Source organism: Barbus barbus (assembly GCF_936440315.1).
Source record: "Barbus barbus genome assembly, chromosome: 25".
NCBI lineage: Eukaryota > Metazoa > Chordata > Actinopteri > Cypriniformes > Cyprinidae > Barbus > Barbus barbus.
The window spans coordinates 260,845-275,000 of record NC_136753.1 but is presented as its reverse complement, the minus strand read 5'-3'; the positions used below and the strand labels follow the sequence as shown (position 1 = coordinate 275,000).

General features: G+C 39.8%; 1 protein-coding gene across 1 annotated transcript in view; it reads right to left on the bottom strand.

Moving 5' to 3' along the window:
* LOC306844824 (sphingosine 1-phosphate receptor 1-like) overlaps positions 1-2,832 on the bottom strand; it is a 4,061-nt gene extending 1,229 nt beyond the window's left edge. The window contains exons 1-2 of the mRNA XM_079377218.1: positions 2,739-2,832; positions 1-806 (exon numbers count right to left, since the gene is read on the bottom strand). The exon at positions 1-806 is cut by the window's left edge and continues 1,229 nt beyond it. Coding sequence (XP_079233344.1) covers positions 1-644 — 644 coding nt within the window. The 5' untranslated portion in view covers positions 645-806; positions 2,739-2,832. The remainder of the gene's footprint in view (positions 807-2,738) is intronic.
* Positions 2,833-14,156: the final 11,324 nt, after the last annotated feature.

Sequence of the window (14,156 nt, the reverse complement as noted above, 5' to 3'; positions counted from 1 at the left end):
ATGGCCAGCAGGACGGTCAGGAACACAAACACGCAGAAGAAGATGTAGCTCTTGGCGTAGAGCGGCAGGACGGTGGAGCACCTCTCCAGACGATTCAGACAGTTCCAGCCCATAATCGGCAGGGCACCTAGCAACAGTGACAGCACCCAGCTGGCGGCGATCAGCGCGAACATGCGGTTGCGTTTGGAGCGGTGGTAGGGCTTGGTGTTGCGCATGGTGAAGAAGCGCTCGATGGCTATGGCCAGCAGACTGATGATGGACGCCGAGAGTGTGATGAAGACGCCGCCCTCTCTCAGGAACCACAGCAGCGGCGTCAGCTTCAGCGTGTTGGGGCCCGACAGCGCGATGTTCACCATGTAGGTGAATCCGGCCAGCAGGTCCGACAGCGCCAGGTTGCCCAGCAGGTAGTACATGGGCATCTGGAACTTCTTGTTCTTCCAGATGGCCATGAGGACGATCAAGTTCTCCACCACGATGAGGAAGCAGATGAAGAGAGAGGCGATGGATTCTGGTTTCAGTCCATCTATGTACCGGCTCTGATTCAGTTTGCCGGTGTAGCTATAGTGCTGCAGGAGGATTTCGTTGCAGTGATAGTACTGGAAAGCGAGCGAGGATGCGTTGGTCATCGCAGCACAGGCCTGCATGGTTCTCCAGAAAACTTCTTTTTGCTCTCAGTGATGAGACGCTGTGGAGTTCAGCTCATCGTAACCTGAGCATCAGAAAACTGAGCAGGAGTTGTTTTGTGAAGGCCGATTGAGCGGACACTGGATGGCAGAACTGCTTGGTTTGGGTCCATGACTTCAGTCCTGAAAACACAAGAGCATCATCAGCTCACCAAACTGACCAAACACCCAACGGGATGCTTTCACTTCCTACCGTGTGGACATCTGGAGTTTCACTCTGACTAGCAGCTAAGTGTGTTTTCATTACACTTATTTTAAAGGAATAGTCACCCAGAAATTAAAAGTTGCTATTTACTCTCTCTTAGGACGTGACTTTCCCCCCCAGTAGAACAGACTACGATTCTTGGTGATTCATAAAATGCAAGTCAGTGGCTGCAGACACTTTGAGAATCAGAATTAATTCACACAGAATGAATCCCTGTGGCATCAGCAATATGTTAAGGTCTTATAAAGCAAAGAAACTGAATGTTTGGACTAATTCAATTTCAATTCAATACACTTTATTGTCCCCAATGGGGAAATTTGTCTTGGACCCTGGAGCCTGCATACACATACACTGATCAGCATTACATTGCATAATAAAAATCCACATAAACAAAGATAAAAACCAACATTCCATGCCACAATAACAACCATAACCAACAAGGGGTTACATTAATATATTACATGTTTAAAAGTCAAATTGACGTAGGTACAAAAGATTTCTTAAAACAGGTAATAATATTGTAAATATTGTTCAGTTTGTCGCACAGGCTGATAGTTTCACTTCATAAGACCTCAGTATATCACCAAGAGCCACGGGGATTCATTCTGTGTGAATTAATTCTGACTCTCTGAGTGTCTGCAGCCACTGACTTGCATTTTATGAATCACCAAGAATTGCAGTCTCAGCTAAAAATCTTCTTTACTGTTCTCCTGAAAAAACATCTTCATCTGGGATGGCCTGAAGGTGAGTAAATTACCAGCAAATCTTCACTTTTGGGTGAACGATCCATTTAAGTTGTCCGAGCAACATCACATTCGGTCAACAGCTCCTCTTTGAATTTGATCATGTTTAGTCTGATTCATGAGCAGAAATCTTTAGTCTTTTATACTGTTTCAGTTCAGACACACGTGAGTAAAGTGGAGCCAAGGAATTCTGGGGCTCTATTCAGACACATGTTAACGTTTAACCGTCTCGTGTTACGTTAGAGGACTGTGTATGTCGAAGACTGATGTCTGTTTGGAGCAAGAAAACAACACTAAAGCAGCTCAACTGATCAGAAGTCACTCTATGAAATGAAGAAGCTCTTGCAAAATCCGTACATTTACATTTGTGCAGTGATGCCCAAAAATGCATTAAATTAAAGATAATCATGCTGATGTATTTTACAATAACGTCTTAACACTTAACTTAATGCATTAACCCTAACCCTAACTAACAATGAGCAATGCATTTATTAGTATTTATTAATCTTTGTTTAGCTCAAGTCCATTAAAATAATATTTACAGATAGGACTTTTGATTTTGATTATGTATTAGTAAATGTTAAAATTAGCATTAACTAAGATTAATAAATAGAAGCATTTGGATTGTTAGTTCATATAAAGTTCATTTTAGTTCATTTTCACAAAGTTCAGAAAGTTGATAAACCCAGGTGAAAAAAGTGCACTTCCATAATGTACTTAAAGTGATTTATTTTTGCCCACTAATTTTACACTTAATATACTAAAAATTATTCTATAGTACTTAAGATAAACTTAAGATCATCTAAGTGTACGCAACTGTACTAATTTGGGAAACCATGAATATGAACTAAAATGTGTAGTAAACTCTTCTGAATTGGTCTTTGGTTCTTAGTTCAATCTTAAGCAGAGACACATCTAAAGAACTGCTTGACATCATCCAGCAGTGTTATTCTGTATTGTCCCGGTCTAATAAAACCATAAAATAAAACATTCAACATAAACTGGAATGAGTAATTACAAAAGCAGACACACACACACAAGCCTACAGAGCTCCTCATTATTCATAACAATAAAGCACGAGTTTCAGAAGGGTTCGAAATCTCTTACCGTTTCTAGTTTGGTTTGTCTGTAAAGCTTCTGCTGTGGCATTAAAAATTCAGTGGAAGAAACAAACACGACTCAACATGAAACTACAGAGGAGCTGCACACGAACAGAGACGAGCGATTACAAAGAACTGACTCGACCGCTCTCTCTTTCTTTAACTCTCTCTCTCTCTCTCTCTCTCTCTCTCTCTTGCTCATTCACTCCCCCTCACTCATTCTCTCTCTCTCTCTCTCCCTCTCCCTCTCTCTCTCTCCTCCAGACCTGCAGTGGTTGAGGTTTTAACACTTATATGTTTGTTGGTTTTAGTGGGCCATAATATGATTCTGATGTGGATCTTCCTGTAGGAGTCACATTAATATGATGAACATGTTAAGCTGAGATGATCTGTAAACCTCCAGCAGTGTGATTATTACAGAGAGCCGAATGCAGGTTCAATCAGATGAAATGCGTGTGAATCTGTGGTTGGATCAGACTCGGGCTCAGACTTGTCTTCTCATGTTCTGCCTCAGGTCTCAGAGTTACTGTTACTGCCCACTGCATCTCTGAGCTTCCAGCTCTCACACCTGCACACTGCTGCCAGGCTTTGAACTGTGTGCCTGGGCACCGCAGGAACCTCCGTGACGCGTCAGACGCTGGAGAAACACGCATCGCTGTAGCTGACAGACATTACGGCTCAAACACAGAAAATATGATCCGGCTGAAAAACTGGTTCTCAGAGAGCATTTGTTTGTTTATGTAGTTCAGTTTTTAGCATGAATACTCAATCTAAACGAGTTTGTCTGGCACTCGTCTTTAACGGTTAGATGCTGTTTTACCATCTGATAAAGAGGTCAGAGGTCAGACAGGTCGTTCAGGTTGATCTTTGAGGTCACGTTTATCCTTCTGTGTCTCTCTGAAATGAGAACAGAAATAGGCCATAAAGTCCTTCTCTGCATTATTGTTTGCATGAAGCAAAATTATTAGTCAAGACGTAACCTTTATTTATACAGATTGTGTCAAAGCAGCTTTACCGGGATAAACAGAAACATTTATTTAATTAATTTTAATAATATCTATTTTCTATACACACTATTCTTATCAGTCTAAAAGTCAAGTCAAGTCACCTTTATTTATATAGAGCTTTTAACAATACAGATTGTTTCAAAGCAGCTTTACAGTATTAAATAGGAAATAGTGTGTCAATAATGCAGAAGGACAATAGTAAACACTCAATTTAAATTTTTTCAGTTAACATATTAGATGCACAAGAGCTTAAATGTATTAAAATTTTTCATTTTAAAAAGTGTTTTGAATTTGAAAAATGTGTGAATGAAAGCAATTGAAAGTATAAGCAAAAATCTTTTTTTTTTATCATTGTTTGTACTGAAAATGCTGCATCTCTATAGGGACACCCGTGCTCTAGCAGTCATACGTGTAATCCTCAACATCAGTTTTGCAGTATTATTGCTAAACCAGTTGTCCATTTTAATGGCAGTCCATTATGAATATATATCTTGAAATATGACATTGCCGCTGCAACAGTGCAAAATGATTGAAACAGTAGACAATAAAAGAGTAACAAAGGACATTTTTTGAAAAAGGTGTATGTTTTGTAAAAGAAATGAGATGATATTTTAAGGTTATAGAAGAAGCAGTTTGTTGCTGATATGCTGCAGCTCTGCTGTGGTCGCAGCGCTTCATTAATACTGCGGTCAGACTCAGAGCAATGAGCTTGTTTCCTGTCTTTCTGCAGTCGTTGACACATGTATGTTGGGCTGCTTGTTTCAGAATCAGAGAGTTTTACACATTCAGACCATATTAAACATTTCTGCTGTACTGTCAGCTCAACATCTGCGTAAGATACAAACTCCAGCGATTACATTCATTCAGATTCACACAAACACACGTGACGTCAGAGAGATAAAAACTGATGAAACCCCTCTCTCTTTTACTCATGGATGCAGTTTAAAGTAAACATGACATGTGCACTTGTATTTCAGCGTGAAATATGATATTCAAGAAGATGTAGAGCAGGATTTTAGCTGTGAGTTCTCTGGCCTGTAGATGTTGCTCAGGTTCTCAAGAACACCGCTATCTTCTGAAGAACAGCATGCAGGGTTATGTGATTGAGTGGATTGTTAAATTGGTTAATGATAGTAATCTCATCCTCTGTCTCATCTCTAGTGTTCTTCAGTAAGGTGATGAAGTTTAGTGTGTTCTTCATCTCTCTTCTTCCTCAGTCCATGACATATTCTCATTATAAACCAATTTGATTAGATTCCCACTTTAGACTAATTGTTTAACCCAAATGTTTTACATTAAAAATATTCATTAATGAGTGCTCTAAATGAAACACTTCATTATGCTCTGAAAGTCAGAGCAGGATTTACTGATTTGATTGAACGACTGAGAGAGAATACAGTTGGACGGAACGGTTCTCGATTCTGATTGGTTGAGGCGTGTTCGTTGTAATTACAGACTCATTACACCAGTATTCCTGATGTGTCTCTGTGTTGCTGTGGTTCTGTGAATTATGTGGGCTATTTCAGCAAAATGAACTGATTATTATTTAAAGGGATCATGAACCGCTTCTGTTTTTTATTTTGTTTGTTCTCTGAGGTCCACTTATAATATTATCAAGATTTTTACATCAAAACACAAAACACGGGGCTAAACAGACAGTGATGTTGATCTTCTTCTGTGGAGGCGGAGCTTATACACACTATTACATCATAGAGTAGAATATTCAACAAGCTGTCCTTTTGGCAGACTACCTTCAATATAGCTGTTTTTAGCCTAACGAGAAAGTTCTGAATTTAATTAGTTTTTTCAGTGACTGAAACGGGCTTCCATAGTCCATAGTGTGTGTGTGTGTGTGTGTGTGTGGAAGCCCACAGTTTCTGAAGTGCAGAGGGAATATTACTTAAAGGATTTCTGTTTCAGGTACAGTACCGTATGTTCATCGAGTTAAACTGTTTAATGATACCGCTAATAGGTGAACCGGTCTGGTTTAAACTATAATAGTAGCCGAGAGATAAGTAAATGTGTGTGCATGATATATCATATATTGTGTTAAAAAAAATGACAGAGCGGATGAGAACAGTTACAGTCACTATTTGGATTTGAGCTCCATCAGATGAGGCGTATTACAGTAATCTTCTATTACTGTCACTGTCAGGGACTAGTAGAAGGATGGCATTTAATGATTTAACTTTAAAAAAGTAACATATTAATACATGTATTTTGCCTTGAATATATGCATTGATAATTATATGCAGTGATAATTATTTTATGGGAATGCATAATAGTCAAGTAAAGTCAAGTCACTTTTATTTATATAGTGCTTTTAACAATACAGATTGTGTCAAAGCAACTTTACAATATCAAAATAGGAAAATAGTGTCAGTAATGTAAAATGACAAGATTAAACACTCAATTTTCAGTTAAAGGCGTTTCATTATTGAATTTAATGATGTCATCGTCCAGCTCAGTTCAGTTTAAATAGTATCTCTGCGATCAAGTCGACGATATCGCTGGAAATGAAGTGTCCCCAACTGAGCAAGCCAGAGGCGACAGCGGCAAGGAACCAAAACTCCATCAGAGACAGAATGGAGAAAAAAACCTTGGGAGAAAGGCTCTCTGACCAGACAAACCAGCAGTTTGTGCAGAGGACTCATCTGGTTCCCGAGGTCTTGTCCTGATGGCCGTGGTGACGTGGCGTAGGTGACGAGGTCTTCACTGGGGATCAGTCTCTGGAGCTCATCTAGTTGTCCTGGTCTCCGCTGATGTTCAGGGCTGTAGAGGTCATCTCTAGGTGCTGATCCACCATCTGATCTGGATACAGACTGGATCGGGTGGCTACGGTGATCTCGGAATAAGAAAGAAACAGACTAATATTAGCGTAGATGCCATTCTTCTTATGATGTAACTAGTACATTGTGTGTTATGAGGAGTGTTCCCGGTTCCGGTTGATCTAATTAATGCAGCCTAACAGTCCTTTAACGGATTTGAATAATAGAAGTGTATTAGTGTGTTATGTGTACACAATGTTAAAGAGATGGGTCTTTAATCTAGATTTAAACTGACAGAGTGTGTCTGCTTCCCGAACAGTGTTAGGTAGATTGTTCCAGAATTTGGGTGCTAAATAGGAAAAGCATCTGCCTCCCGCAGTCGATTTTGATATTCTAGGTATTATCAAATGGCCAGAGTTTTGAGATCACAGCAGATGTGGAGGACTATAATGTGATAAGAGCTCGCTCAAGTACTGAGGAGCTAAACCATTCAGGGCTTTATAAGTAATTAACAAGATTTTAAAATCTATACGATGTTTGATAGGAAGCCAGTGCAGTGTTGACAGAACCGGGCTAATATGGTCATACTTTCTGGTTCTAGTAAGGACTCTAGCTGCTGCATTTTGGACCATCTGTAGTTTGTTGATCAAGCATGCAGAACAACCACCCAGTAAAGCATTACAATAGTCTAACCTTGAGATGAAAAACACAGTTTTACAGATGCTAGAAATGTGAGTGTCAAAGGAAAGATTGCTATCAAACAGCACACCTAGGTTCCTAACTGATGAAGAAGAATTGACAGAGCAGCCGTCAAGTGTTAGATAGTGTTCTAGGTTATTACATGTGGGGGTTTTAGGTCTGATAATTAACACCTCTGTTTTTTCGGAATTTAGCAGTAAGAAATTACTCGTCATCCAGTTTTTTATATCGACTATTCATTCTGTTAGTTTCTCAATTTGATGTGTTTCACCAGGGCGTGAAGAAATATAGAGCTGAGTATCATCAGCATAACAGTGAAAGCTAACACCATGTCTCCTGATAATATCTCCCAAGGGTAACATGTAAAGCGTGAAAAGTAACGGCCCTAGTACTGAGCCTTGAGGTACTCATACTGCACTTGTGATTGATATGATACCTCTTCATTCACTGCTACGAACTGATGTCGGTCAGATAAGTACGATTTGAACCATGCTAATGCACTTCCACTAATGCCAACAAAGTGTTCTAGTCTATTTAAAAGAATGCTGTGGTCGATAGTGTCGAACGCAGCGCTAAGATCCAGTACATTTACATTTATGCATTTAGCAGACGCTTTTATCCAAAGCGACTTACATTGCATTCAAGTTACAGTTTTTACATTTTATCAGCTCTTGCTTTCCCTGGGAATCGAACCCATGACCTTGGCGTTGCTAGCGCCATGCTCTACTATTTGAGCTACAGGAAAGCCAGTAGAACTAATAAAGAGATACAACCACGATCAGATGATAGAAGCAGGTCATGTGTAACTCTAATGAGAGCAGTCTCAGTACTATGATACGGTCTAAATCCTGACTGGAATTCCTCACAGATACTATTTTTCTCTAAGAAGGAATATAATTGTGAGGATACTACCTTTTCTAGTATCTTTGACAGAAAAGGGAGATTTGAGATCGGTCTGTAATTAGCTAGATCTTTGGGGTCAAGTTGTGTTTTTTTAATGAGAGGCTTAATAACAGACAATTTAAAGGTTTTTGGGACATATCCTAATGACAATGATGAATTAATAATAGCCAAAAGAGGATCTATGACTACTGGAAGCAGCTCTTTTAATAGTTTAGATGGAATAGGGTCTAACATACATGTTGTTGGTTTAGATGATTTAAGAATTTTATACAATTCTTCCTCTCCTATTCACCTTATTTTGCAACGCGGAAGTAAATACGATGACGTACTTCCTTATAATGTGTTAGACTTCCGTTTCGCTACCTTGTAGGTAAGGAGCGATGTGGGGAGAACACACAGAGAACACTGTTAAACGCCGTGATGGTAAATATTTACCACACCCGCGGTGTATAACACAGTGGGAGGATGAAATGAAAAAGTGGCCTGCCATAACTTATGAGGACATTTTAAATTTTTTTGTGTTGTCGCTCGGAGTAGACGAGTCTTCGATGCGGAATTATAAAAGCACGGAGGCATATCAGTAGCTACGTTACCTGCACAGCGGAAAAGTCGGTCGAGTGCTGGTACATGAAATAGACAGCGATTTCGTGTTTTTAAAAGCAGACGTGAATGCAAGTCAAAGTGGCGCAAATGTGCATTCAGAATTTTAGCTTCATTCACCATTCATTTCATGGACAAAATATGCAGTGAAATATGCAATGAAAGTGAATGGTTACTGTGGCTAACATTCTGAATAATGTCTCCTTTTTTGTTCCGCTGAGGAAAGTATTCAAAGTATTGGAATAATGTGAGTAAATATCAGTAAGTGATCAGTAAATGATGAGTAAATGATGACATGTTTTATCTCTTTCATCTGTGAAAGCACTTGTTGATAGTTTTAAATTAGTAATGAAATTTTTTGGTCCTTATCCGTAAACTGATTACTGTGCTGTGCAGCATTAGGTCGGATTAATAGCATCCAAAATAAGTTATAAAATAACTTAAATATGTGTTTCCTTTTGTTCCATGAGTTTTGAAAAAGTGACGAATTGGTGTTTATTTACCTAGCACTGCTAAACTGTATCATTTTCAGTGTATGTTGGGGGGGAATCAAAATAAATTGCATCTTGACATTATGATTTGTGTTTGTGTGTGTGCATATACAGGGAGAAAAAAGTAATATAAGGTCTTGAAATTAGCTTCTTCGCCCTTCGGAGGTGCGTGCAAATCATAGGGTGCCCCACATCCACATTCAGCTCTTGTGCGTGGATTATGATCAAAACAAATGTCTTGCAGGTATTTTTTACCTTTGAACCAGCTATTATGACACCCCCTAACTGCGCAAAGTACGCCAGTCTTTCTGTAGTCAATATTAAAAGTTAACTAGCCTGTAAAATCTACACAGTCGACGCAAAACTACGTAATCACAATACAACTAATATTAGCGGAAGTGCTTTACCGGAAATCTGACACATTATAGTTCGAAAATGGCGGCGTACGCGTTTACATGAAAAATAAGGTGAATAGTAGAGAATGAGTGGAATTGTTCCTCAGGGGATCTATAGTGCATCTGATGTGATACTGTAGCTAACGGCTGCATGGTTACAATTTGATCTCTAAAAGTATAAAGTTTGGAAGAAAATAGTTCATAAAGTCATTACTGCTGTGATGTTGGGAAATGTCAATGCCTGCTGATACTTTATTTTTTGTTAATTTAGTGACTGTATTGAATAAATACCTGGGGTTATGTTTGTTTTCTTCTAAAAGAGATGAAAAGTAATCAGATCTAGCAGTTTTTAATGCTTTTCTGTAGGATAGGGTACTTTCCCGCCAAGCTATACGAAATACCTCTAGTTTTGTTTTCCTCCAGCTGCGCTCCATTTTCTGGGCTGCTCTCTTTAAGGTGCGAGTTTGCTCATTATACCCCGGAGTCAGACTGTTTTCTTTGATCTTCCTTAAGCATAAAGGAGCAACTGTATCTAAAGTGCTAGAAAAGAGAGAGTCCATAGTTTGTTACATCATCAAGTTTTTCTGTGCTGTTGGATATGCTGAGGAATTGAGATAAATCAGGAAGATTATTCTAGTATTTTGTGGTAGAAGTGATGGTTCTACCATACTTGTAACAAGGAGTAGAATTTACAGTTTTAGCTATATGGAGTTTACACAAGACTAGATAATGATCTGCAGATATCATCGCTTTGCTGCTGAATTTCAACACCACTAACATCAGTTCCATGAGAAAGTATTAAATCTAGAGTATGATTTCGACAATGAGTAGGTCCTGAAACGTGTTGTCTAACCCCAATAGAGTTCAGAATGTCTATGAATGCTGATCCTAATGCATCTTTTTCATTATCGACATGGATATTAAAATCGCCAACAATTAAGACTTTATCTGCAGCCAGTACTAACTCAGATAGAAAATCAGTAAATTCTTTAATAAAGTCTGTGTGGTGGCCTGGTGGCCTGTATACAGTAGCCAGTACAAACATCACAGGGGATTTATCACTAACACGTGTTTCTCTAGATAATGTTATACGCAGCACCATAACTTCAAACGAGTTATACTTAAAGCCTGCCCTCCGAGAAATACTGAAAATATTGCTATAAATATTAGCAATACCTCCCCCTCTACCTTTTAGATGCGTCTCATTTTTATAGCAGTAATCTTGGGGGGTGGACTCATTAATAAGCCCTCAATAAGTTGAGTTTTACAGTGAATTTAGAACAGCTTAGGGGGTTTTAGTCACTCCAATACATGGTAGCGTCTTTTAGCTGTTCAACATTCACTGTAAACCAAGGCTTCACAGGGCTTACTGCTTTATTTAATCCATCCTGTGTGAACAGATCATCTCTGTGTGTGTGTGTCTGTGTGTGTGTGTCAGGGGCGCAGATTGGATTTTTTAACTGGGGGGGACCCAGTTGTCAGCAGTCCCTGCTGGGGGGGGGGGGGGGGCTTGGGCAAAAGCCAACAAGGATAAGTTGTCTGAGACAAAGCAAAATCAACGCTACTCACCTATCAAAAAGAAACAACACAACCTCGGTGTCCAATTCGAGCCCTTCCTGAGTTTCTATCCACCGCTGGAAAGCTGCTCCGATCTATACTCACACGGGTCATACCTCTTTGCCTGATCGTAACCCTTCTTTTTAATATTTTGTTTCTATGATATTTTCCTCTTTTTTTTTTTTTTATCTGCCATCTCTCTCTATCTATAGTCAATCTGCTAATATACGTCCTGACTCCTGTGCACTCAAATAGAGCGCTGTCTTTCTACCAGTACAAGACACGCCCCCTTACTGCTGATTGGCTACACGTGTTTTGGGACTCGGTCAGACGCTGCGGTCAAAAGCGTTTTTCAAAAATGGCTTAGTGCATGTGGCCTGGCCGCCACTACTTAGGCTAATGTACATAGCAGAAACCCTCATTTATCCTCTGTATACTGATGTTGCCTTTCGTAGAGACAGTGAGGGGGACGGATTGGGTCACTATGAATCTGGGGAGGTCATGTCCCCCCCGTCCCTAGTGCCATCTGCGCGCCTGGTGTGTGTGTGTGTGTGTGTGTGTGTGCATGAGATCATTGGTTGGGTTGGTGTGTTGTGTGATTTGTGACCTGCTTCAGTTCAGAAATCTTCATTTGTGTATCCAAACCAGTCCTGCAGCCCATCAGCACATTTTGCGTCACAGCATCTGCAGCTGTCTTTAGAAGTTTCACTGTTGAAGAGCAAGCAGCTGCTGAGGTGGATTCGCTTTTTGGAGAGTTAACAAAAGTTATCATGAGTATTGTAATGTTAGAAGCAGATGTCATAACAAATGTAACCATAACAGGAAGATTTTAAAATGAGCCGCTCAGTCATAAATTCGTACGATCTTACCTCCACGCAAACGGAAGAAAGAAGACAACAGGGGTGGAGTTACATTAGGTCTATATAGTATACGAAAAACAGTGCGCCAAAGGAGCAGTGTGTCTGAATTCATAACTTTCGAAAAACAGTAGGCGAAAGGTCTGCGGATGACATACTGCCTCCACACAGAAGTGTGCATTTGATAATGGTCCACTCCAGACTTAAGTTCAAATTCAAATGTAGTGCCTGCTCAGACAGTACGTGAACTCTTCAGCTCGTTAGCAGACACTGAGAGCTCAACTGTGTGTCTGATGAGAGACAGATATAATGCGCAGTGTTGGGCCTCAGGGACCGTTTGAAAACCTCTGGTCTAAACCAACAAAGCGTTTCTCTTCGCATGGCATGTGTAAAAAACCTCTACAAGAAGAGACCTAAACATGAAAGTCACACGTGCAGAGAGACGCGTGTCTCTCACACACACACACACACACACACACACACACACGTCGCTTATCTGTCTGTGTGTGACTGCAGTATCTGAACATCTCTCCTCTGTCTGCTTAGCTTCTTTTCAACTTCATGTGACTAAACAAACCCACCGTCTGCCTGCAGCATGAACACAAGCAAAACACACACACACTTACACGTTTGTTTTTGTGAAAAGTGGGGAGCCCCCATAGGTGTAATGGTTTTTACCATGAACATGTGTCTGGATGTTTTTATGATTATGATCTCAGTGCTTTCAGCTTCATCAGCATGAGGAGGTGAGCTGGGGCTTCGCTGCGGGTCGAATCGGGCTGAATGACAGGCGTTGTGTGTTTCTGAAAGCCTCAGATTCTGTGTAACTGCCCTGGCCTGCTGTTCTCAGAAAGATTGCTCACTTTCCACTAGATGGCAAAGTCGACATCCAGCATCTGACGTCATAAAACACGCTAAACTCCCTCATCTTCATCATAACACCAGCAAACCTCTCAACAGAATTCACTACCTCAGTTATAGATGAAATTCATTCTCTGATCCATATTACACTGATGTTGTGTTCTTAATGCATGTTGCCCGATAAAGTCAAGTCAGCTTTATTGTCAATTCTTCCACATGTACGGCACATACATACAGAGAATTGAAATTGCGTTACCCTCAGACCCTTGGTGTAAACAGTTAACATTAAACACGTTCAAATACAGATAATACGGTTTAAACATATGTACATACAACTCTATAGCTATACAAGGACATTGTAGAAAAAAAAATAAAGAAATAGATAAAGTGGCATAAGGCGCAGGGCAGTTAAATAAAAACAAAACTGTGCAGATATATTTGTAGTGCAAAAAGAGCTTATCAATCTGAGAACATTGTAGAAAAATTAAAATAAAAAAAGATAGATAAAGTGACATAAGGCACATGGCAGAATAGATAGAGTGCAAACCAGTTAAATAAAATAAAGTGTACTTTGTGTGAAGGAATATGTTCATATGCCTTAGCAAAAGAGAAAAATGTCATGTAGAGAATATTATCAAACACAATGCATGATTTGAGAAGTTCTGAAAGTCTGCAGTTCTGTCTTACTTTGTATGCATTTGATTGATTTATTTTGGCACATTCATGTGGTTTTCTGTAATGGATATCTGGCAACAGTAAATCATTTTTCCACATGGGTGAGAATTTTTTTCAGAAATTTTTCAGCTTTTGCTTTTGCTACATGCCACCCGACTGATGAGAACGATGACGAGGATTCATAGTGATAGCGCACAGATTCTGAAGCTGATTCACTTGTTCTGTAACATACTGAAGAAAACCACCGCTTCTCAATGGAAGTGTGACATTTACTTTTCCAACATTATGTAAGTCAGCCTTATGTTTTGCCTCAAATGAAGTGATGTGATGTGTGGCGAAGTACAGTGTCCTGTACTCGTAAACTGTGCTCTGCATTTCACCCATCCAATTACACACACACACACACAGACAGAAACACACACACACACACACACACAGGAGTGAGTTTGACAGATCAGACACACACTCAGCCTGTAATTATGTGTGTGAATCATGTGAAGCTCAGTGAGTGTGTGAACGCAGCATGACTTCACTGTGTGTGAACGCAGCATGACTTCACTGTCTGCAGTCACACACGTGTGTTCAGCACAGTTTGTCCTGTACGTGAGCAGA